Source organism: Hemiscyllium ocellatum, chromosome 1 (assembly GCF_020745735.1).
Source record: "Hemiscyllium ocellatum isolate sHemOce1 chromosome 1, sHemOce1.pat.X.cur, whole genome shotgun sequence".
Classification (NCBI taxonomy): domain Eukaryota; kingdom Metazoa; phylum Chordata; class Chondrichthyes; order Orectolobiformes; family Hemiscylliidae; genus Hemiscyllium; species Hemiscyllium ocellatum.
Genome location: NC_083401.1, coordinates 132,829,041 through 132,856,000, shown reverse-complemented (window position 1 = coordinate 132,856,000; position 26,960 = coordinate 132,829,041). Strand labels below are relative to the sequence as shown.

The following is a 26,960-nucleotide window of genomic DNA, read 5'->3' as shown; positions in this document are numbered from 1 at the left end:
TCCATAGAACTTGAATTTCACAAAGAACTACCTCAAGGTAAAGAATTCGTGTTTCAACTCAAACTGAAGACATCTTAAGTTCAAAAGGATCTATTTAGTATGAGTTCCTGGATAACAAAACCATGCTGTCATTAGCCTTATTGTACAGGGTCATACATATACATAGTAATATGCATTTTCAAATTAATGAAATTAATTAATTGCTTCTGAAATACAGAAACAACTGTATTTCTGGGGGGAGGTGTGGATGCAGGTATTGCAATTCCTGATGTGCCAGGGGAAGGTGCCGGGAGGGGAGGTTGAGTTGATGGGTGGGGTGGAGGTTGGGACCTGACCAGGGAGTCGCAGAGGGAACCGTCTTTGCAGAAAGTGGATAGGGGTGGGGAGGTAAATATATCTCTGATGGTGGGGTCCATTTGTAGGTGGCGGAAATGGCAGAGGATGATGTGATTTATAGGAGGTTGGTGGGATGGGAAGGTAGATTCTACCTATATTCAATTCAGAGTGTGCTTTATCTAACCTGGACAACCATTATCCGTCATTTTGTTCTATTCAAATCACGAATTGCTCCTAATATTTCCCCGACCTTTCCTCTGTTCCACTTGCCATCCTTCTTTTACAATCGCAAAAATCTATCAATTTCCGCCTTTCAAGTCATTTTGGACTTAGAGCGTTTATTTTGTTTCTCCCTCCAGGAGTTCTGCCAGATCTGCTTTGTTTCAGCAGTGTTTTTCTGTGTTAACATCAGATCACTCCGTCTGTGTCGTTTTTCTGCAAAAACGCGTCCTAATCTCCTCAATCTTTCATACCGAACATTTACTTTAGAGGACCCTTCGCAATCTTAATGTCCCAGCTTTCATAGAAGATAACGTGCTTTTGAAGTTTTGTTAATATTATTAAATATGCAAATGCAGCAATTCATTCACATGCAGCAAAACTGCAAAAAATAATGCAATATCAGTTTATCTGAAGACAAACAAAAAAATATAACCACTATTCCTTGACACCTCTAAACAGTACTACGGCCACTTTTGTGATACCTATTTAATGTGTCATCCTAAAGATAGCGCCCTCAATAGGCTAACATTGTCAGTGTTGGATTGCCTCGGATATCTCGTCAAATTCTGGTGTGGGGCTTCAGTACAAAATTTTATGAGGATAAAATCTGCAGTTTTCACTGCGGGTGATTGTTGATTGCAGCAGTGAAAATACAATGTCAAATGATTGCAACCACGAACACGTTTGGATATCCTATGAAACGAGGTGAATTCGATCGAAGCATACTAAGTTGGAAATGCCTTTGCAAAACAATTTTGTTTATTTTAATCTTCAAAATAAACTACCGATTCACCAATGATCGAGCTCCTGCAAAATAAAAGTCCTGCTGGTGATTGTGAAACCGGTTGGCTTAATAATAATAAGTGACATTTCGGTTGGGGAGAGAAGGGCATTACTTCATCTGGGTTGTCCCTTCCTCCTTTGCCGCAGACATCTCTGTACAAAGTTTGATAATCAACGAATGCTGATTGCTGTAGTTTGCTGCTGGCAGTGGGGATAGAGAGCGCGCCACACCAAACGGCCCCCGCCTCAAGCTCAGCGGCTCGAGCTGAGCCCGGCTGCGGTTACCAGGCGACCTGCGTCAGTCAGCACGAGAGCGGCGTCAGTGTCAGCTCGAGCTCGAGCCCGAGCCCGGACCAAGGCCCCGCCCCAACTCCCAGCCCAGCGGCCGGCTCCCCTCCATCAGGGAGTTTCACAGGTCACGCCGAGACAGCGGGAGACCGGCGGGTCCGAGTGAGGGTTAGACCGCTTACCGAGGACAAGGGAGAGTGTGTGTGTGTGAGTGAGAGTGAGGGCGAGGCGGTTCGTGGGGATACTGGGAGACGGGCAGAGTGAGCAGCGAAGTCGGTTACCGGGCGAGTGAGACACCGAGAGATGACGGAGCCCAGGAGGAGAAAAGCAGAGAAGGAGCCGGAGAACCTGAGCGACAAGGTAAACAGTTACCTGTACTGTAGGTGGGCTTATGTGAGTGCTGTTTGTGTGTAACCAGGTACGGTATGAAACCTGATGCAGTGCCTGGGTTAACTCTGCTGTATGTGATGAGTTACCGAGAAAATTCAGATAGTAATGTGCAGCCTTATTAAAGTCCGTAATTACTGAAGCAGTACAACTATATATTAACAATGGAACGTCTTTAAAATAAGAGGCAACCTGGCTACACAATTTTTTTGCTGTATGTACTAAATACTGAGAAGATTCCCGTCAAGTCACGTTATTCGAATGTAGTTCTGGTAATTACTGGCAGCTCTGTGACCCCTTTCTCTCCCCCCCCCAATAAATTGTTAAATCAATCCAGATTAAAATGATTTTGTTTGTGTTATACGTTTCAACAATAACTAAGACTGAAAGATGATAGGCAGGTCTTGGCAGCCACAGAGTCACATTTCATGGGGCAACTGTATTCATTACACTTATCAACTGCATCATATTATGCAATATATCATTACAGGACTGTAGGTGACTACAATATATACTTAATTATATGGAAATATTCCCGATGAAGAAACTATTTTCTAATCACTTGCATTAAACTTTTTTCATGATCATGGTCACAATCTCGAAGTACTATGGGCACTTTTAGTTTGAGATTCCAATATGCGTTTTTGAGAGGGCTGATACAGCCTAAATTGACTCCAATATAAGTTCAGTGTTCTGCGGGCCTCTCTTACGAGACAATATCACACCTATCAATGCAAAAGGAATTTTGAAAAATGGCCCTTCAAATGTATGAAGAGGCAAAGTAAAACAGTCTAGATCCCTGTTCAATAGCATGTCACCTCTGTGGATTATATTTCAAACTGCAAACAAACTTTGTTTTTCCTCTTGAAAAATACGCAAAGAACAAGATTGAAAATCCAATTTTCAACTCCGCTGGAGTGTGCTAGTGGGACATGTTTCTTTGCCTCATTCTTGTATCAGTTAGAGCATTTGATGTGAAGGGTCACAATCGAACTTTCCCTTAGTTACCTCTGTGCTTCAGGTAAAGGAAGACCCTTCTCATTCAGAGTTTTCGTTAAGAAGAGAGATTGGATAGACGTGGGTTGTTTTCCTAGGAGCAGAGGAAATTGAGGAAGCACATGATTGAGATGAATAAAATTAGATGGGAGAGGTAAGAAAGAACGTTTCCACTTGCTGGAGACATCAATAATCCACGATTTAAGATAAGGGGCAGGAATTTTAGAGGGGATGTGAGGAAATTTTTCCTCATTCCAACACTAGTGGAAATCTGGAATGCACTGCTTGTCAAGGTGGTAGAGACAGAAGCCCTCCTAACATTTAAGAAATGTTTGTGAGGTATGCAAGGCCACAGGCGTTTCCTATTCGCCAAGTGCTGGAAAATGGGATTAAAGTAGTTGGGTTGCTTATTTTTGACTGAAGCAGACTTGATGGTCCAAAAGGTCCTTTTCTGTGATGCAGCCCTCTGTGACTCAGTGATGTAAATCAGCCAAAATGATGTACTCAAAAGGATGCACACTTTCAATAAATGCTGGAATTAATGAAAAGCAATGAGAACTACAGAATCTCGACCAGTTTCAAAACTAAAGACTAAAACTAAACCAGCTATTCAGCTATGAGCGTCAATACTACTGGAAAACTGCTCTGCACTGACTGTAACATTCAACTATTAACTCTGTGAACAATTCAAAGACTGATTTTTAAAAATTAACTTTTATCCTTTTGGGCTTACCTCCAATTTCTACTGTGTGCATGAATATTGGATTCTATTACTTCTCACATTTAGTAATTTGATCAACTCATACTACTATTTAAATTCTTTTTTATTAACAAATAAACAGAAAGAAACCCAGCAAACAATCACAGTAACCAATAAAGAAAACAAACAATCAAAACAAAGTCTACTTGAAACAAGGGGGAGCTTAACTCAACAAGGCCTAGCTAAATTTAGCTCCTTTTAATTTTACTTGGATCTGGGAGAAAAATATCCATCCAAAAGGAAAGACTTAAATATTAATGTCAGTAATTGCAAAAGGGATAATACAAAGAAAGCAGAGCTATATCTAATGCTATTATACAGAGAAGAAATGAGTGATAAAAGCATTAGTGCTGTTTAAATGTTCAGTGAGATTATAATATGATTTAAGGCTAGGATTTAGGTTGCTTTTAGTAATGCTGGTAATTGTTTATGTAGGGAGAGAATCTAAATAAAAGTAACTCCTCTCATATTAGCAGTTCTATTCAGAGGTTCTGAGTTGATATTTTACAGATAATGGCAGAAAAAATATAAAGCTGTAAGGAATGAATGTGTATTACAGAAATGACTACAAAAGTGAAGCATTAATTAAGGTCTTCCTCACAAAAAAATTTTAGGAAAGATTTTGTATTACAGCTGACAGCGAATTATATACTCTGCATTTCCTGGTAAAGATTTTAAAAAACTGCTTATTAGGGTATTTATAAAAGCATGAAAGACACTTTAATATATATCAGTGAATTGTGTAAATTGCAGCTTGCATTTGGAAATGAATGACCTTCACCTTGAAAATCTTGTAACATAGTAAATTATATATTGAACTTAGTGTAATTTAACCTTCTTGAAAATTATGGTTTGTTTTATTGAAGACCGTAATGTTTTTATGAAAGTTAAATGAAAACAATACAAGTCCACACAGCAAAAATGGTTTTGAAAATAAAGTTTTGGGATTATTAAAATTTTTAATCAATGACGAACATATAATTTTGGGATTGTTTTGAAAAAGCAATTTCTAGATCTTTTTCATTAATTTCTACCAAAACAAGGACTGGAGAAATTTTCTCAGTTCATGAGATGTGGATGTCACTAGTAAAGCTACTTTTTATTGTCTATTCTGGTTGCCATTGATAAACTAAGCTGATATCCACACGGTAAGCATATCCACAATGCTACTACAGGGAGAGTTTCAGAACTTTGGCCATGGTGATTTCAATTCCAAGTCAATTTGTGCACAGCTTGGAAGGGAGCTTTCAAGTAGTGTCCCCGTGCACTTATTGATCAGCTCCTTCTAGATGGTAGAGGTTGGTGGTTTGAAAGGTACTGTTAAAGTTACTGCTGGTATGTTATATGAATGATATACACTCCTGCCATACTGTACTTGTGGTGCAGGGTTTGAATGGGTGCTGATCAAGCAGGCAACTTTGTCCTCGATGATGTTAAGCTTTTAGATTGTCATTGGATCTTATCCAGACAATTGTTGAATATTCATTCTCCTTACTTATATAGATTTTGGAAAGGGTGTGAGGAATCCAGAATCATTGTTTGCTGCAGAATGCCAGCCTGATATTGAGGTAGTTTTTGTGTTAGTTCAGTTAGACGTTTAGCAAATGATAATTCCCAGGCTGTTGAAGATGGGGATTCAGCAATAGTGGGACTAAATTATGTCAAGGTTATCTTCTCCCTTTCTAAGATGGTCGTTGGCCTTGTGTGACTTGAATATTACCTGCCACTGTCCAGATCTTGATACAAGTAGGTTTATACTTGAACCAAGGCTGCAATTAGTCCTGGAGCTGAATGATTCTGGAAGATGCCAACTGAGCATCAGTAAGCAAGTTATTGGTGAGTAAATGCTACTTGACAATCTGCCATTGTGTGTTGCATCAATTTGATGATTTAAGAGGAGACTGTTGGGATAGTATTTGGTTAGATTGAATTTGTCCTTTTTATGGTACTGTGAATATCTCAATTTTATTTGCTTTGGCACTTAATTGTGAATGTCAGGCTGATGTCATGAGGATGGACTTGATTTTCAACAGTAAAGGATGTGCAAAGAATTTATTTTAAGACCCAGGATTATTTTTAGTTATTAATTTGGAGTTTGTAAATGGAGACTGTTGGGCTATCCTTTCTAAATATTAGTTTTTTTACCTTTAACACACACTTCTTAATTTCTTGGAACCCACAACTTGGTTGTCAATGAAAGTAACTTGGTCCCAAACCTACAGCGGTACTGCTGTAAATCAGCATCCCGGGGAAAAATATGACTAAAAACCTCCATTTTTAAAGTATTATGGCTGAAATATCTATCCTTATGCCTGTAGTAATGAGTTGCCTTCTTGATCTGCTTCACTGAACTGGTGGTGGTGTTCCTGAGTACCTGCTGCCTTTGTTTTAATGTGTAGAGGTCACAGGTTTGAAAGCCCCCATTGAAGGAACCTTGGCAAGCTGTCCACCTTATAGATATTACAGTGCGCTGTGGTTGTTTGCTGGTGATGGATGAAGTGAATGTTTAATGTGGTGACAGGATGCTGATTAAGTGTACTGATGTGTGCTAAATAATATTGAGCTTTTGAATATTAAATGTAGAAACAAACAACAGGGGACTCTGCCTTTCAATATGATCACAGTTCTGCTCAGTACCCTATTCTCGCTTTGGCCCTGTACCCCTTGATCCCTTTAGCCCAAAGAATGATATCTATCATCTTGAAAACATTGTGTTTTGACTTGACTGCTTTCTGTGGCAGAGAATTCCACAGAATCACCACTCTCTGGGTGAAGTATTTCTTCTTATCTCAGTCCTAATTGGCTTACCCCATATCTTTACATTGTGACCCCTGGGCTCCAAGGTCATTGGGAGTGTCTTTCTGCATTAAAACTGTCTAGTCCTGTTAGAATTTTATAGGTTTCTAAGATACTTTCCCTCATTTTACTAACCTCTAGTGAACCTTTTCCAAACTGAATTTTTCATATTGTCAATCCTGCCATCTCCGGAATCAGTCTGGTAAACCTTTGTTTTGCTCCCTCCTTAGCCAGAACATCTTTCCTCAGATAAGGAGGCAAAACTATGCACAATATGAAGTCGGTCTCATGAAGATCCTGAACAATTGTATCAAGACATCTGTGCTCCTGTATTCAAATCTTTTTGTTGCAAAAGCCAATGTACCATTTTACCTTCTTCACTGGCATGTTTATTTTTTGGTATACAAGGACATCCAGGTCACCTCCCCCTTTCCAATACTATTGTCATGCAGATAATAATCTGCTGCCTTGTTTTTGATGTCAAAGTGGACATCTGCCTAGCATTTGCCCATTCAATTGTCCAATCACACGAACGTTTCTCTGCATCCTCCTCATGGTTCACCCTCCCACTTAGCTTTCTACTGTCTGCAAACATAGATATATTACATTTAGTTCCCTCTTCTAAATCATTAATATATATTTTGAATAGCTGGGGTCATGCTGATCTCTGCTGTTCTTTTCCAGTTGCTGGCTGCTACTCAGAAAATGACCTGTTTATTCCTATTCTCTTGTTTCCCCTCTGCTATATGATTCTCTATCCTTGTCAGTACACTACCCCCAATCCCATGCACTTTAATTTTATGTGCTTATGTGGATGGAACCTTTTGAATTCCAATACACTTGTCCAGCATTATTTTGCTATCATAAATGCATGCTTACTCTGTCCTGTTTTCCTGTACTCTGTTCATCAATCTTTTGTTTTGGATTCTATAATTTTCTTACAAATGATATCGGGTTAATTGGTCTATAACTCCATGTTTTCTCTCTACCCCCTTTTTTAAATACTGGGGTCACATTAGCTCCCCTCCATTCTTGGAACGGTATTCATACAGGCAACTGGGAGTTTGTTTCACATTCTTGATTTTGCTTTGTTGATGGTGGTGTCAGGAGGTGAATACCTTGTCATCGTATTCCCAGCTTCTGAAATTACTTGTAGCTGTAATATTTAGTTGGCTGTTCCAGTTACGTTTCTGGTCAGTGGTAGCTCTCAGAATATTGATGAACTCAAGGTAGGTTTTGAAGTTGCATCACTACATATTTGCCACCAAAGTATGTTAATTTCTTATTGTCCTTGCCTTCTGTATAGGCTGAAACCTGGAAAGAAGTATCCATGGTGTCGCTTTACCTTTGTTGCCATAGTTGTGCTGTTGGTAAATAGTGGTATTAAATTTCAAAGTTTAAATACACTTTTAAATTGGCTTTACCTATAACTTCCTAATTTCCTTAGAACTGAATAGTCAAGGATGAACTGGTCACTGCAAACCTGAGTTTACCATTCCAGATTAGCTTCATCTTTCCAAGTGATAACTGGTGTATCCCTTATTCTAGCAATTTTTCCTACTAGCACTGAGACAGTAACTGGTCAATAATTACCTTCCTTATCTGTTTTCTGTCTTTTCTTGAACAAAGTACAACATTTCCTGTGCCATTTTCTTTCAGGGTAGCTTTTATTGTAATTTATGTTTAAAATTATGTTCAAGAAATAATCTAAAATGAAACTGTTTCAAATATAAATTCATTAGTATTGCAAACAATTTATCTTGGTTAACCTTATTATTTAATTCATTGCCATGTTTTCTGCTGCTTTGTTACTGCGTATGTTTGTTCAAGGGTCATTGCCAATAATTAGTCTAATTAACTCTAGGGTTAAGAAGAAAAAAAGGCAACAATAGTCACAGGTGCATTTTAAGTTATATCTAACTGATGACTAAATAGCAGAATACATCGTTGTGTAAAGGAGATTACAATTGGATGTTTTAAGAATAAATTTGGCAAGAAGTAGCAGAATAAGTAGAATATGAAATATTTATTTACAATCTGCAAGCAAAAAATGATTTGGATGCAGTAACAATTATGCAATTGGATTCAATAACTAACTTCATAGTGAGAAAGAGCAGCCAAAATCAAGGTTTAGACTTACATAGGATAACTTTGATTAACATTAAATAGGAGAAATTAAGTCAGTCAATCTAAGGGCCAGCATCTCTTTTTTTTTCTCACTCCCCCTTGCGCTTTGACATAGGATGGGTGGAAGGAGGTTAAGGTGAGGGTGATAGGCCGGAGGGAGGGGTGGGGGGGGGGGGGTTGCGGAGAGGTCGGGAAGAAGATTGCAGGTCAAGCTGGCGGTGCTGAGTCTGAGGGTTGGGACTGAGAAAAGGTGGGGGAAGGAGAAATGAGAAAGTTGGAGAAATCTGCATTCATTCCTTGTGTTTGGAGGGTTCCTAGGCGGAAGATGAGGCGCTGTTCCTCCAGGTGTCATGTTGCCATGGAGGAGGTCAAGGACCTGCATGTCCTTGGCAGAGTGGCAGGGGGAGTTAAAGTGTTCAGCCACGGGGCGGTTGGGTTAGTTGGTGTGGGTGTCCCAGAGGTGTTCACTGAAACGTTCTGCAAGTAGGTGGCCTGTCTCCCCAATGTAGAGGAGGCCACATCGGGTGCAGCGGATGCAGTAAATGATGTGTGTGGAGGTGCAGGTGAATTTCTGACGGATATGGAAGGATCCCTTTGGGCCTTGGAGGGAAGTGAGGGGGGGGGAAGTGTGGGCACAAGTTTTGCATTTCTTGCAGTTGCAGGGGAAGGTGCCGGAAGTGGAGGTTGGGTTGGTGGAGGGAGTGGTCTTTCCGGAGCGCTGATAGGGGTGGGGAGGGAAATATATCCTTGGAGGTGGCAGAAATGACGACGGATGATACGATGTATCAGCCCAAACACACCTTTAAGTTCAGTTTTTAATGTTCAAGATTTGAATGGATAGATTGGCTTTGGGGAAGCTCACTAAAATTTCAGTACAATGATGTGGATTAAACAGGACCCAAACCACCGAACATGCTAAATCTGTGTTGCCTGCTGTTTAAAATTATTGCTGCAACCAGCTAGAATTACCTTTGTTGTTTGGTGCATATACCAGCAGGAGGCCGCACATTGAGTGACCTGTGTTACCAGCTAGGGGTACACTGGCTATCAGAATGTTAAAATCCTTTTGAAATGAATGAATCTGGACTGAGACATTAGAGGAATGGTAGATTATGCGAAACAGCTTAAACACCCTTTTCTGACGTTGCTCTGGAGGTCTTTGTACAAGTCATGAGTGAAAGTGAGACATCTTGTATTTGCATTGGCGAAGGACTATCTACAATCAGATATGTAGGAGACGGTTGGGAAAAACAGCAGAGAAGGTGAATACAGGAAAAGTAGTTCCAATATCCAGGACGTTGCACTTGAAGCTGTAGAGAGTCTCTGCAACATTCTCTCTGTCTGAAAACACATTGAATTGTTCAACAATGTGAGGTCCATTTAAAAATGGCATATCCTACAAATGGCACCACAAGTCTCCTCTACTGCTGAGTTTCCTGTTTCCTGTCACCTATCAACCATCTGTTAATCAGTACTCAGTCCTTCAATTCATATAGTTTACCTTACTCTTACACTCAGCATTGTGATGCAGAGTAATGCCAGCAGTACAGGTTCAATTTCGCTTGAGGTCACCATGAAGATCTCACCTTCTTGACCTCGCCCTACGCCTGGGGTAATGGTGATCCACAAATTAAATTTCACACCAAGTCATCTCTGTCTAATGAGAGCAGCAAAGTTTCCTCTGGAACAATGGTGACTATATTCAAACTCTAGACCAGTAAAAGAGATCTCCCAAAAACACCTGCAATTGCATCAGCAGCTAGAAAAAAGTCCTGCAGCTAACCTGGAAGTAATTTGATTCATATAAACTACTTATAAATTACTGGTTTGTACGTTTATTTTTACTTAATGTTGTGACCAATTGTGTGAAATTAAGTGGCAGCAGCTGTTTAGTTTTGAAGGGCCACTGGAAACGTTAACTCTGCTTTCTCTCCACAGAAGTTGCCAAACCTGCTGAGTTTCTCCAGCAATTTCTTTCTGTTTCGGATTTCAGTATCGGCAGTTCTTTATTTTATCTTTGAATTTGTCGTCACTTCCCAAATTCTTGCTTGGAACTTCTGATTTCTGCACCTGCCATAGTACCATAATAGCTCTATTAAAAAGTAAGCCTATAATAAAGGATGCCTTTGACATGTATGACAAATCAACTCTTCCAAAGTTTATCGACTGTCATCCAGTAGGACAGGACTTTTTTCTCCTGGTTTCATTATTTACATCACTGTTGCCAGAGTATCACTTTGAGCTCCTGATCCTGCATCATTATATTTTGTATCGTCCACGCATCCATCCTTGGTCCTTTCCTATTTCTCAACTATATGCTGCTGTTTCGGGATATTAACTGAATGCATAGCAGTCATTTTGATATACCCGTAAGTGACCTAGCTTCATCTCAGCACCATGTTTTTCAAATCCCCTATTGTCCTATTCCTATATTAAATTTGATCCCTGATTCTCTAGAACTGGATGAGCAGAAATGCCTTTCAATTAAATATTTTGAAACTTGAAACCACTGTCTTCAATTCTGGCTCCAAACCCCTTTCCATCCTGCTCCCTGACAACTGATTAAGACTAAACCAGATTACATGTATTTGCAAGCTGGATCACATTTGACTCATTTGAATATAGAAGGCTTGGTTAGTAAGTTTGCGGATGACACCAAAAGTAGTGGTATCGTGGACAGTGAAGAATGTTATCTAAGGTTACAATGAGATCTTGTTCAGTTGAGTCTGTGGGCTGAAGGGTGGCAGATGCAGTTTCATATGGATAAATGCGAGGCATTGCATTTGGGTAAAAACAAACAATGGTAGGACTTGTACAATTAAAAGTAGCGCCTTGGGTAGTGTTGTAGAAAAGAGAGATGTGGGTTTAAGGTTCACAATTCTTTGAAGTTTGTGTCACATATAGATAGGGTTGTTAAGAAGGCATTTAGCAAGGTTGCCTTCATTGCTCACTCCTTTGAGTATAGGAGTTGGGATATTACGTTGAGATTGTATATGACATTGGTGAGGCCTGTTCTGCAGTACTATGTCCAGTTCTAGTTGCTGTGTTATAGAAAGTATATTATTAAGCTGGAGAGGGTTCAGAGGAGATTTACCAGGTTGTTGCTGGGAATGGAGGGCTTGAGTTATAAGGAGAGGCTGGGACTTATTTCACTGTGGCACAGGAGGTTGAGGGGTGACCTTATAGAGATTTATAAAATCATGAGGGGTATAGATAAGGTGAATGTCAGGTGTCTTTTTCCTAGGGTTGGGGATTTCAAGACCAGGGGCATATTTTTAAGGTGAGAGGAGAAAGATTTTAAAAAGGTCAAGGAACAATTTTTTTTTTAACAGTGGTCATATATGGAATGAACTTCCAGAAGAAATGGTAGATGTGGGTCCAGTTACAATGATTAAAAGACATTTAGAGAAGTAAGTGAATAAGACATTTTTGGAGGGATATGGGCCAAATGCAGGCAGGTGGGTTTGGGATTATGGTTGGCATGAATTACTTGGAATGAAGGGTGTTTTTCCATGCTGTATTACTCTATGACTTTGATAAGTTTGCATCTACAATGAACCCACCTGGGTTTCCATTTTGTCCTGCCTCAGCTCACCTGCTGTTTATTCAAACCTTTGTTATGGCTGTTCTCCCATATTCTAGACTTTGTTAACTTAAGATCATCCGTGATCTTGCAACTGGTATCCTAAAATACACCATCTCCCCTTCATTTATCGCTCTGCACTTGCTGATCTACATTGTCTCTCCATAAAATAATTTACTGGTTTTAAAGCTCTCAACTTTGTTTTCAAAATCCTCTATGTCCATCTCTGACAGATTGAGCATCCCTGATTTTCATTGCTCCCCCACTTTGCTTTTAATTGCATCGGTTCCAAGCTGTGAAATTCTCTTCTTTCACCTTCCCACCTCACCTAACTTTGTTCCTTCAAGGCACTCCTTAACATCTTTCTTTTGACCAGGTTTTTGGTTACCTCATTTCGTATCTCCATGCATGACATTATCATATTGTGTTTTATAATGCTTCTGTGAAATATCTTGGAATGTTTTACTTTGCCATGTAATTACCCATAAACAGCTCATCTAATTTATTGTAGCCAATTTATTTCTTATCCCATGAAGATTTGTCTTAATTAAATTTAAGGTTTTTTTGTGGCTTTTGCTTCTATTACATAGTAGTAGAATTTTTTTATTGACACATTCTCACGAGATGATTAGTAGCTACTTCCCTCCAGAGTCTTGTATTTGTTTTTGCTTGAATTCTACTGGATGTTCACCTTGGCTGAATTCCTTTATTTCCCCAAGTAATCGTCTATTTCACCAACACTGATTCTAATATTTTCTACTCCATTTTCCTGCCCTTTCTAAAGATGCTTCAAAAATGGTCGAACTTATAGTCAGGTCTTTGGAATGTCCAGAACATAATTCCCTTTAATCTTATTAATGAGTGAAAAGCATAAATTATCTTCTATGTACGTTCATGAATATAACACTGGGTAACTATCTCCCCACCCCCACCCCTTGCGTAGCAATGTATTTCTCGTTATTTTTGATCTGTCATACTTATGATTGTCTTTGTTCTACGCAGTATTTCAGCATTATAATGTCTTTATTTTTCCTCAATTTTGCTTTGTCAAAAAGATATTTTATTACATCCTAAATATTTTCTGTTCCAAAGTATTTATATGTTAACCCCTTTTGTACCCTGGTCTTTGCTGTTTACCCTTTTGTATCCTTAGGGTAGGTTTCCACCTACTCTTCTTTTTTTTGGTTAGAAGTATTTCTCTACACCCTATTTATCTTTATTGGTAGGACCTCAGACTCGGCCTGCTTCAAGTGTTGCATCTGTCTTACTTGTCTGTTCTACTGCCAGTTTCTCTGAGAAATGTATTCTTCCTTCCAACATTAAGCCATTGACACAAGTGTGCTTTATTGATGTTTATCCCTATTCCAATGCATGTGCAGTTTGGAGTGCCAATTTGGAAATTACCATTGTCGAGCTTTTGCTTTTTAATTCAATGTCTAGATTCAATACTCTCTTAGTAATAGCTGTTCTTTTATTCTTTCTAACGGTGTTTGATTCTCATTTGGATTCCAATAATTTGCTTTTATCCCTCCTTTCTGGACACTTGGTATTTCCCCTGTAGTCACTATCTAATTACCAAATTGCCTCTAACTACATTTTGTGTGATCTCCTGATGAGGGCTTATGCCCGCAACGTCGATTCTCCTGCTCCTAGGATGCTGCCTGACCTGCTGTGCTTTTCCAGCACTGCACTCTCAACTATGTCAAGAATTATGCTGACAACCAGTTTAATATTGTAGTTGGATTTGTGATATGACCCACTTGTATGTACTGGAAGTAGACACACTTGTGCTTTGCAGACAGAAAAATGTGCACACATACTGCACCTGTTTTAATGCAACAAAATAGGTTTTGCCTTCAGAAATGAAGCAGTCAACCTCCATGTTTAAAATTTAAAGCTTGACAATTAATTATTTGTCGTTATTAACCGGTACATGCTCTATGGCAAGACCTCTTATCGATCAGGCTTTTTTCATTTGTCAACCAATCAGCGCACTCTTGATACAGTATAAATATTTTTCCTTTCCTTCAGTACTCTTTGCAAATTGTCCTGATGAGTACAAAGTGAAAAGGTTAAAAAAATAACTTTTATCAGCAATGTTACAACAGTGTTGCTTTGACTAATTTTATGCTAAGTTTAATATTAGATTTGTATTTGCTACTCCCCATTGTTCAATTTAGTATACAATGGTATTGTATCCTTTTGTCTAAAGCTGACAGAATTTAAAAAATATTTTCTTGTAATATAATTTCCAAAATAACTCCTTAAGCTCTGACGTAGTGAAATGTTAAAGCATGAATACTTAATAGACCATAAGACATAGGAGAGGAAGCAAGGCCATTTGGCCCATCGAGTCCACTCTGCCATTTAATCATGGTTGATGGGCATTTCAACACTTCTTACCACACTAATCATCATATGTTAGGCCTTCCATTCCAGGGATTATTCATGTGAATTTCTGCTGGACACACTCCAGTGCCAATATGTCCTCCTCGAGGTGTGGGGCCCAAAATCAGACACCATATTCTAAATTGGACCAGACTAGAGCTTTATAAAGACTCAGAAGCACATCCCTGTTTTTATATTCCAACCCTCTTGAGATAAATGACAGCATTACATTTGCTTTCTTAATCACAGACTCAACCTGCAAATCAACCTTTATGGAATCCTGGACTACCACTCCCAGATCCCTTTGTACTTTGGCTTTACGAATTTTCTCACCATTTAAAAAATAGTCCATGCCTGTATTCCTTTTTTCCAATGTGCAAGACCTCGCACTTGCTTATGTTGAATTTCATCAACCATTTCCTGGACTACTCTCTTAAACTCTAAAACTTTCTGCTGACATAATGGAGTACATAGCTTTTATTCCCTGAGCACCATTGCTACTTCCTTTTCAGTTTCTTTATTTTATTTCAAGGCGGCGGCTGCTGCTGCTATTTTTTTGGATGTAGTTTTAAAATGTTCATTTCAAATATTGATTGTTCAAAGAAGACCGAGTAGTCCTTAAGAGAGAGAATTCTGTGTCTTAGAAGTAAAGATGGAGAGTGTTATGGTCATTTGTAATATAAATTGATTATATATTTGATAGTAGAAAATGGAAATGATCTGAGGAAGAGTGAAATTAATGAGAAGAAAGAGGGGCTAGAAGGGTGAAGGATTTTAAGGGTCTATTCTGAGGCAAGGAAGAATAAAAGGAAAATGAGCTAAGGAATTAGAGATCATGATAAAAATTGTAACTTGAATCAGTAGGATGTAGATGTGAGAAGAGTGCTAGAACGGTGGGATTTGAGTTGGCAATGGAAAATTAATGCCAAGCTGAATGAAGGAAGATAGTGGTTCAAGGTGAGAAAATGATGAACACCAGGTAAGGAAGGGTGTCACTGGTTGGAGTGGAAGAGTAGTAAAGTAGCTTTTGGAGAAGTAATGGTCTTTGAGCTGTTTTTAATAAGATCTGAATATCGCTTTGTTTTTCATGTTTTGAAAGTGTAAAAATGTTTTGTGCTATATAAACATGTTTAGAATGAACCAGAACATCATTTTTAAAAATTCAGAAGCTTTGGATGCAACATTTCCCCAAATCTCCATGGAAATGTATTATCAAATTTGTGCTTGTACCATTAATATTTCACCTTTTAGGCGTTAATGTATTTTTCACAATACTAGAAAGGTTGGGCACATTCTACTCAAGTTAAAACGTTTATGTGGCTCTTGACATAAATGTCATCAAACTTGTTGGTCTGGTTTTGCTTGATTTTCAGATTGCCATGTATGTTTTTAGGTTTGCGGACTTGTCCAACCTCATTACCTGTATGTAGTAGTGTGGTGAACCTCTCCACACACACACAGAACTCTGCCCCCCACATTCTGTGGCAAAGAGTTCCAAAGACACTCAACCATCTGAGAGAAGAAATTCCTCTTCACCTCAGTCTTAAATTGGTTGCTCTTAGTTTTCCTCTGGTCCTAGATTCTCCCATGAGGGGAAACCTCTTTTCAACATTTACCCTATCAGAACCCTTCATAAGACCATAAGACATAGGAGTGGAAGTAAGGCCATTCGACCCATCGAGTCCACTCCGCCACTCAATCATGGCTGATGGGCATTTCAACTCCACTTACCAGCATTCTCCCCGTAGCCCTTAATTCCTCGAGACAACAAGAATCTATCAATATCTTCCGTGAAGCCATTTAGCATCCCGGCCTCCACTGCACCCTGTGGTAATGAATTCCACAGGCCCACCACCCTCTGGCTGATGAAATGTCTCTGCATTTCTGTTCTGAGCTGACCCCCTCTAATTCTAAGGCTGTGTCCACGGGTCCTAGCCTCCTTGCTTAATGGAAACAATTTCCTAGCGTCCACCCTTTCCAAGCCATGTATTATCTTGTACGTCTCTATTAAGACTCCCTTTAATCTTCTAAACTCTAATGAATACAATCCCAGGATCCTCAGCCGTTCCTCATATGTTAGACCTACCATTCCAGGGATCATTCGTGTGAAGATCCTATGTGTATCAATGAGATCTTCTGTCATTCTAAATTCCAATGAGTAGAGACTCAAACTATTTAACGTTTGCTCACATGACAATCCCTCCATAATGGGATCGTCATTGTGAACCTTCTCTGAACTGTTTCCAATAAAATAATATCTGTTAAAATTTAGGGAGCAAAACTGCTCTCCGTAATTCTCCATGTGATCTCACCAGTACCTTGTACAGTCATGGTAAGACTCCCTTCTGTTATACTCCAATCCTCTTGAAATGAGGACTAATATTTCATTAGCCTTCTTGCTTATCTGCTGCATTTGTGTGCTAGTCATATGTGTTTCATGCACAAGTGCCCCCAAATCCCTTTATGTTGCAGTTTTATTCAGTTTCTCTCTATTTAAATAATATTCTGTTCTCCTATTCTCCCTTCCAAAATGAGCAACTTCACATTTTCCCACATTATACTCAATGTACCAATTTTTTGCCTACCTACTTAACCTATCAATATTTCTCTGTAAACTGACGTATTCTTCTTGCAGTCTGCCTTTCCACTTGTTTTTGTGTCATCGGCATTAGACAATTTTCTATCCATGCCAGTATACTATCTCTGATACTATGGGCTCTTATGATTTAACCCTTTGTGAGGTATCTTGTTGAACGCCTTCTGAAAGTCCAAATGCAATACAGCTTCTAGTTCCCCATTATCCCCTATGGTTGATACTTCCTTGAAAAACTCTTAAGAAATTACTCAGACATAGTTTCCTTTCATCAAGCCATGCCGATGCTGCTTTATTAGATTATGATTTTTCAAATGTGTTACTATCACTTCTTTAATAATTGATTCCAATACACTACCAACAATAGATGTCATGCTAATCAGCCAACAGTTACCTGCTTTTTGCCTGCCTCCCTTTTGAATTGGGATGTCTTACTGGCAGTTTATTAAGTCTCTAGTACTTCTCCATAGTCCAAGGACTTCTGGAAAATTGCAACCAATGCTTCCATTATTTCTGTAGCACCCTTTTTTAGGTTCTTAGGATGTAAGTCTTCAGGGTCAGGGGATCATTTGCCTTTTGTCCCAATAGTTTGTTTAATGCTACTTCAGTGATGGTGATGGTACCTAACTCCTCCCCAATGTTTTTGAATATTAATTGGATGTTCCATGTATCATCTGCAGTAAAGATTGCAAAATAACAGTTTAACTCATCTGTCATTTCCTTGTTCCCCATAACTGTCTCCCCATATTAATTTACTAAGGGGACTATTTTCAACTTGACCCCCTCTTCCTTTTTATACATTTAAACTGGCTCTATTGTCAGTTTTTACATTCCTTGCTAGTTTTAACTCAGTTTACTCTCTCTTTATTGTCTGTTTAGTTCTCCTCTGCTGGATTATGAATTTGTCCCAGTCTTCAGGACTATTGCTGACTTTTGTCTCCTTGTATTCTTTTTCCTTCAACTTAATACTCTACTTAACTTCATTGGTTAGTCATGGTTGGTTTATTTCCCATAAGATCCGTACAAGGAGCAAGAATTGCAAACTTGTTAGACAATCTTGAGGGCGGGGGCTCCTGCAGCACTATAGCCTGGATCCCTCTTTGTGCCTCAATTGTAGTCACATCCTCCTGTACCTGACCATTGACCAGATTTGAAATAGTTAATTTAAGGAGCATGATTGCCTTTTGTAACACACAGTCCAGGTGACCGTTCTGTCCCTGATGAGTCGCAGTGTTTGAAGTACAGACTGCAGCTTTTCTGAGTAGATGATAAAATTGATCAAGTCAGAGTGGTAAACATTTATTAGATTACTTACAGTGTGGAAACAGGCCCTTCGGCCCAACAAGTCTACACCGACCCGCCAAAGCGCAAGCCACCCATACCCCTACATTTTACCCCTTACCTAACACTATGGGCAATTTAGCATGGCCAATTCACCTGACCTGCACATCTTTGGACTGTGGGAGGAAACAGGAGCACCCGGAGGAAACCCACGCAGACACGGGGAGAACGTGTAAACTCCACACAGTCAGTCGCCTGAGTCGGGAATTGAACCTGGGTCTCCGGCGCTGTGAGACAGCAGTGCTAACCACTGTGCCACCATGCCGCCCACATATTGACTTCAGCAAGACATTATCTTCGAGGAGAAAGTGAGGTCTGCAGATGCTGGAGATCAGAGCTGAAAATGTGTTGTTGGAAAAGCGCAGCAGGTCAGGCAGCATCCAAGGAACAGGAGATTCGACGTTTCGGGCATAAGCCCTTCTTCAGGAAAGAGGAAAGTGTGTCCAGCAGGCTAAGATAAAAGGTAGGGAGGAGGGACTTGGGGGAGGGGCGATGGAGATGCGATAGGTGGAAGGAGGTCAAGGTGAGGGTGATAGGCCGGAGTGGGGTGGGGGTGGAGAGGTCAGGAAGAAGATTGCAGGTTAGGAAGGCGGTGCTGAGTTCGATGGATTTGACTGAGACAAGGTGGGGGGAGGGGATATGAGGAAACTGGAGAAATCTGCATTCATCCCTTGTGGTTGGAGGGTTCCTAGGCGGAAGATGAGGCACTCTTCCTCCAACCGTCGTGTTGTTATGGTCTGGCGATGGAGGAGTCCAAGGACCTGCATGGTCTTGGTGGAGTGGGAGTGGGAGAAGGAGTTAAAGTGTTGAGCCACGGGGTGGTTGGGTTGATTGGTCCGGGTGTCCCAGAGGTGTCCTCCCATACTTCTCTCCAAGGCCCAAAGGGATCCTTCCATACCCGCCACAAATTCACCTGCACCTCCACACACATCATCTATTGCATCCGCTGCACCCGCTGTGGCCTCCTCTATATTGGGGAGACAGGCCGCCTACTTATGGAATGTTTCAGAGAACACCTCTGGGACACCCGGACCAACCAACCCAACCACCCTGTGGCTCAACACTTTAACTCACCCTCCCACTCCCACTCCACCAAGGACATGCAGGTCCTTGGACTCCTCCATCGCCAGACCATAACAACACGACGGTTGGAGGAAGAGCACCTCATCTTCTGCCTAGGAACCCTCCAACCACAAGGGATGAACTCAGATTTCTCCAGTTTTCTCATTTCCCCTCCCCCCCCACCTTGTCTTGTCTCATTGCAGGCAGGTTTTCTACTGCAACACCGCTACATTTAAACTAAGTAGTGGGGGGGAGGGGACAAACTGGATGTATAAAAAGGAAATTGATGGGAAAGTTAGAACAAGAGAAGTCAAGAAAGGCAACTGTATCAATGAGGCAGAAAATTCAGAAAGGGATCATGCTGTAAGGTTGAGTGGAATAGGGGTTGATGGGAAGGGTGAGAGCAGTAACAAATTAAAAATACTGTATATGAACGCACGAAGCATTAGAAATAAGATGGATGCGCTTGAGGCTCTTTTTGGAAATTGGCAGATCCGATATTGTGGGGATAACTGAGACGTGGCTTCAAGTGGACAGAGCCTGGGAAATGAATATTCAAGGCTACACGTGCTATCGTAAGGACAGACTGACGGGCAGAGGGGGTGGAGTGGCCTTGTTGGTAAGGGAGGATATTCAGTCCCTTGCACGGGGGGACTTAGAGTCAGGGGATGTAGAGTCAGTGTGGATAGAGCTGCGAAATACTAAGAGTAAAAAGACCCTCTTGGGAGTCATCTCCAGGCCCCCAAACAGCAGTCTGGACGTCGGATGTAAATTGAATCAGGAGCTGAAATTGGCCTGTGGTAAAGATGTTACTACAGTTGTTATGGGGGATTTTAACATGCAGGTAGGCTGGGAGAATCAGGATGGTATTGGACCTCAAGAAAGAGACTTTGTGGAGTGCCTCAGAGATGGATTCTTAGAGCAGCTGGTGCTGAAACCGACCAGGGAGAAGGCAATTCTGGATCTAGTATTGTGTAATGAACCAGAATTGGTCAGAGACCTCGAAGTGAAGGAGCTATTGGGAAGTAGTGACCATAATACATTAAGTTTCAATCTGCAATTTGAGAGGGAGAAGGTACAGTCGGAAGTGACAGTACTTCTGTTGAATAAAGGGAACTATGGAGCTATGAGGGAGGAGCTGGCCAAAGTTCAATGGTGCAATACCTTAGCAGGGATGACCGTGGTTGAACAATGGTGGATATTTCTGTGTATAATGCAGAAGTTGCAGGATCAGTTCATTCCTAAAAGGAAGAAAGATCTCAGGAGGAGGCATGGGCAGCCGTGGCTGACGAGGGAAGTTAAGAAACATATAAAATTAAAAGAGAAAAAGTATAACATAGCAAAGATAAGTGGGAAAACTGAGGACTGGGAAGCTTTTAAAGAACAAAAGAGGATTACAAAGAAGGAAATACGCAGAGGAAAAATGAGGTACAAAGGTAAACTGGCCAATAATATGAAGGAGGATAGTAAAAGCTTTTTCAAGTATGTGCAAGGCAAAAAAATGGTTAGGACTAAAATTAGGCCCTTGAAGACAGAAACAGGGGAATATATTACGGGGAACAAAGAAATGGCAGAAGAATTAAATGGGTACTTCAGATCTGTGTTCACTGGGGAAGACACAAGCAATCTCCCTGAGGTAACAGTGACTGAAGGACCTGAACTTAAGGGATTCTGTATTTGCCAGGATTTGGTGGTGGAGAGACTGCTAGGTCTGAAGGTTGATAAGTCTCCGGGTCCTGCTGGCCTACATCCCAGGGTACTGCAGGAGGTGGCTTGGGAAATCGTGGATGCGTTGGTGATTATTTTCCAGAATTCGATAGATTCGGGATCGGTACCTGAGGATTGGAGAGTGGCTACTGTTATACCACTTTTTAAGAAAGGTGGGAGAGAGAAAGCAGGAAATTATAGACCAATTAGTCTGACCTCAGTGGTGGGAAAGATGCTGGAGTCTATTATAAAGGATGAGATTACGGCACATCTGTATAGTAGTAACAGGATAGGACAGAGTCAGGGATTTATGAAGGGGAAATCGTGCTTGACTAATCTTCTTGAATTTTTTGAGGATGTAACTCTGAAGATGGATGAGGGAGATCCAGTAGATGTAGTGTACCTGGACTTTCAGAAAGCTTTTGATAAAGTTCCACATAGGAGGTTAGTGAGTAAACTTAGGGCGCATGGTATTGGGGGCAAAGTACTAGATTGGATTTAAAATTGGTTGGCTGATAGGAAACAAAGGGTAGTGATAAACGGATAAATGTATGGTTATCCACTTTGGTGGCAAGAACAAGAAGGCAGACTACTACCTCAATGGAATTAATTTAGGTAAAGGGGCAGTACAGAGAGATCTGGGTGTTCTTGTACACCAGTCAATGAAGGCAAGCATGCAGGTACAGCAGGTAGTGAAGAAGGCTAATAGCATGCTGGCCTTCATAACAAGAGGGATTGAGTATAGAAGCAAAGAGGTGCTTCTGCAGCTGTACAGGGCCCTGGTGAGACCACACCTGGAGTACTGTGTGCAGTTCTGGTCTCCAAATTTGAGGAAAGACATTCTGGCTATTGAGGGAGTGCAGCGTAGGTTCATGAAGTCAATTCCTGGAATGGAGGGATTACCTTACACTGAAAGATTGAAGCGACTGGGCTTGTATACCCTTGAGTTTAGAAGACTGAGAAGGGATCTGATTGAGACATATAAGATTATGAAAGGATTGGACACTCTGGCAGCAGGAAACATGTTTCCGCTGATGGGTGAGTGCCGAACCAGAGGACACAGCTTAACAATACGGAATAGACCATTTAGGACAGAGATGAGGAGAAACTTCTTCATCCAGAGAGTGGTGGCTGTGTGGAATGCTCTGCCCCGGAGGACAGTGGAGGCCCAGTCTCTGGATTCATTTAAGAAAGAGTTGGATAGAGCTCCCAAGGATAATGGAATCAAGGGTCATGGAGATAAGGCAGGAAGCGTATACTGATTAGGAATGATCAGCCATGATCATATTGAATGGCAGTGCAGGCTCGAAGGGCTGAATGGCCTACTCCTGTACCTATTGTCTATTGTCTATAAATCCCTCGAACTCAGCACCGCCTTCCTAACCTGCAATCTTCTTCCTGACCTCTCCGCCCCACCCCACTCCGGCCTATCACCCTCACCTTGACCTCCTTCCACCTATTGCATCTCCATCGCTTCTCCCCCAAGTCCCTCCTCCCTACCTTTTATCTTAGCCTGCTGGACACACTTTCCTCATTCCTGAAGAAGGGCTTCTGCCCGAAACGTCGATTCTCCTGCTCCTTGGATGTTGCCTGACCTGCTGCGCTTTTCCAACAACACATTTTCAGCAAGGCATTAGACAAGTTTCTCCATGGTAGATTGGTTAGCAAGATTAGATCACGTGGAATCCAGCGGAAGCGAGCCAATTTGATACAAAATTAGCTTGAAGATAGAAAATAGAGGGTGGTGGTAGAGGGATGTTTCCAATGTTCGCTGGTAGGGTAGAGACCTTTTGTGACTGGTGAGTGTCTTAGGGGCTGGAGGGCATCATCAGTTTGAATAATAGTTTGATTTACTGTAAGTTTCCATTTGACTTTTTAAGTTTGTTGTATTTGTACTAAACGCTGCACCACCACCACCTTTCCTCCACCCCCCCCCCACCCACCAGCCATCACAGGTGTGCGTGATTGGTTTGCCATGAGGTGAGCTTATATTTTTAGTTAAAATGTGTAGAGGAACTTTCCTCTGGATTTTGAAAACCCTGGTTGTCCCTGTCTCTGGTACTATCGGTGGAGATGGAGCAGAAAGGATTTGTTTTTTAAAATTTCCTTTCCTTTTGAATGAGCCGGAGGAAGTTTATTTTACAAATCAACCCCTTGTCCCTCTGCTAAGATTGTTTGGCGCAGTCAAGGGAGGTCTTATTTTATTTATTGATACCTTCAATTCTGAAAAGAAGGAGTATTTTCTTTTTTGAGAGCCAAAGAAACTTCCCCTTCTGGTTAGATAGGGTAGAGAAAACCTTACTCTGTATTTTACTAGTGCTGTTCCCATCCCAGGAGTATCTGATTGGGAGTGGTTTTGGGGGGAGTCTTCACTTTTTTTTTTCTCGTTCCGATCCTTTGTTTAAAAGAGTTAAAGGGTTGTTTTCTAGACTGGAGGCCTGTGACCAATGGTGTGCTGCAAGGATCAGTGCTGGGTCCACGCTTTTTGTCATTTATATAAATAATTTGATGTGGACATAGAAGCAATGGTTAGTAGGTTTGCAGATGACGCCAAAATTAGAGATGTAATGGATGATGAAGAAGATTACCTCAGAGTACATGGGACCTTGATCACACAGGGCAGTAGGCTGAGGAGTGGCATTTTCATAAGGCAAGCCAGGGCAGCACTTATACAGTTAATTGTAGGGCCCTGGTGTTGTCGAACGATAACCTTGGGATGCAGGTGCATAGTTCCTTGAAAATGGAATCACAGGTACAAAGGACAGTGAAGATGATGTTTGGCACACTTGCCTTTATTGTTTAGACCATTGAGTATAAAAGTTGTGACATCATGAAAGTATAGGGCATTGGTGAGGCAACTTTTAGAATATTGCATTCAATTCTGGTCTCTCTGCTATAAGAAAGACATTGTTAAACTTGAAAGGATTTAGAAAAAATTGAAGGGTTTGAGTTATAGGGAGAGGCTGAATAGGCTGGGGCCTTTTTCCCTGGAGCATTGGAGGCTTATGGGTGACCTTATAGAGGTTTATAAAATCATGAGGGGCATGGACAGAGTGAATAGCCAAAGTATTTTACCCACGGTAGGGGAGTCCAAAGCAAGAGAGCAAAGGTTTAAGGTGAGAGGGGAAAGATTTAAAAAGAACCTCTGGTAACGTTTTCACACAGGGTGGTGCGTATGTATGGAATGACCTACTAGAGGAGGTAGTGGAGGCTGGAACAATTCCAACATTTAAAAAGCATCTGGATGTGTATATGAATGGTTTAGAGACATATTGACCAAAAGTTGGCAAATGGGACTAAATCAGTTTAGGATATCTGGTTGGTGCTGACCAGTTGGACCAAAGGTTCCTTTTCCCCATGCTGTATAACTCTTGTCTATTACTCTGACTGTGAACCAGAATTTCTCAAGCAACTAACACTTGCTGCAGATGTCACCACGAACTACAGTGCAGGGAGGCAATGGCTCTAGTGGAATTATTGTTAATTCAGGGAGCCAGTAATGTTCTGGGATCCAGGTTCGAATCTTGCCACAGCAGATCATGGAGTTCCATAAAAAAGAAATTCTAGAATGAATCCATTGTCGGTTGTCAAGAAACACCCATCTGGTTCACTAATGTCCTTCAGGAAAGAAAACCGCCATCTTGACCTAGACTGGCCTACATGTGACCCCAAACCCACAGCAACGTGGTTGACTCTTAACTGCTCTCTCTGGATAATTGGGGATTGGAAATAAATGCTGGCCTAGGCAATAACACCCACATCCTGTGAATGAATTAAAAAAAAGTGTCCACCAGCTCCCACATTTTGCAGGTACAACATATTACCTGCCTCTGTATCTCTATTTTATTTACTTAGTTCTTAATTTTTTTGAAAGATTTCTGACTGGTATTTTAGTTTTAATCTGTAAAACATTTCTCCTATTTATATTTAATCTGAAATTATCTACAATAGTCAAATTAGCTCTATTATCAAACAATGAACCTATGGTTTTTCTGTCAGGCTTGTTTTATTCTGGGCCTCAGATCCTTAGCTTCGGTTTATCGTGTTAATTTGACTAATGCCTTGTTTAGTTTGAGCAATCTCTATCTTTGAACTCCAAATCCATTTTAATAAAAGGAACATTCCTTTTGGCTTCTCTGATCTGCTCAACTTGAATACTAGCTTATTGTGATGTATGCACAAGGACTCCCAAATCCCTCTGTACTGTGGCTTTATGCAGTCTTTCTCCATTGTCTCATCTGTATCAGAACGAAGATGAAGGTATACCAAGGGATGTTTCGGTAGGCGATTTTGTGGATGTTTCAAAAGCACTTGCTGACTTTAGACTTGGGTTCAAAGACCGTTTAGGAAATTTAATTTAGACAAATGCAAGAAATGGCATTGTGATAAAACAAACAAAGGTAGGCCCTGAGAAGTATTGTCAAAGAAAAAGTCCAGGGTTTTGGGCAAAGGTCTAGCAGATGGAATACAATATTAATAAATGTGAAGTCTTCTATTTTGGCAGGAGTAACAGTAAAAGGGATTATTACTTGAATGGGAAAAAGTTTCAGCATGCTGCTATGCAGAGGGACCTGGGTGTCCTTGTGCATGAATCACAGAGGGTTGGTCTGCAGGTACAACAAGTAATTAGGAATGCAAATGGAATTTTATTCTTCATTGCTAAAGGGATTGAGTTTAAAAGCAGGGAGGTTATGTTGCAGTTGAATAGGGTGCTGGTGAGGCCACACCTGGAGTACTGCATGCAGTTTTGGTCTCCTTACTTGAGCAAGGATATACTGGCATTCGAAATGGCGCAGAGGAGGCTCACTAGGTTGATCCAGAATTTGAGAGGGTTGGTTTATGAGGAGAGACTGAGTAGACTGGGATTATATTCACTGGAATTCAGAATAATGAGGGGGCATCTTATTGAAACATATGAAGGGAATAGATAAAATAGAAGTAGAGAGAATGTTTCCATTTGCAGGTGAAACTAGGGCAAGAGCGCATAACCTCAAGATTAGAGGGAGCAAATTTAGGACTGATTTGAGAAGGAACTTCTTCAGCCAGTGGGTTGTTAGTCTATGGAATTCCTTACCCAGTGAAGTAGTTGACGCTAAGATAGATTTTTTATTTTGAACAATAAATAAATTAAGGGTTATGGTGAGAGGGTGGGTAAGTCGCACTGAGTCCATGAAAAATCAGCCATTGAATGGCGGAGCAGGCTCGAAGGGCCAGATGACCTACTCCTGCTCCTAGTTATGTTCTTATGTACATAGTTCCTTGAAAGTTGTGACACAAGTAGACAGGGTGTTAAAGAAGGCGTTTGTCATGCTTGCCTTCATTGCTTAGATCATTGTGTGTATGATTTGGGATGCATGTTGCGATTGTACAAGATATTGGTGAGGCCACTTTTGGAGTACCGTGTGTAGTTGCTCTGCTATAGGAAGGATATTAGTAAATTGGAAAGGATGCAGAAAATATTTACATAGTCTGGACTGGAGTGTTTTGAGTTATAAGGAGAGGCTGGATATGCTGGGACTTCCTTTCACTGGAATGTAGGAGATTGAGGGGTGACCTTATAGAAGTTTTAAAAATCATGAGGGGCATAGATA

At 40.8% G+C, this 26,960-nt stretch overlaps 1 protein-coding gene across 2 annotated transcripts in view; it reads left to right on the top strand.

The window, feature by feature from the left end:
* Positions 1-1,442: 1,442 nt before the first annotated feature.
* cds1 (CDP-diacylglycerol synthase (phosphatidate cytidylyltransferase) 1) overlaps positions 1,443-26,960 on the top strand; it is a 126,861-nt gene continuing 101,343 nt past the window's right edge. The window contains exon 1 of one of the 2 annotated variants that reach the window (XM_060832082.1): positions 1,443-1,989. In XM_060832082.1, the coding sequence (XP_060688065.1) occupies positions 1,933-1,989 (57 nt within the window). In that variant the 5' untranslated portion in view covers positions 1,443-1,932. The remainder of the gene's footprint in view (positions 1,990-26,960) is intronic. The other variant, XM_060832090.1, reaches the window with a different exon arrangement.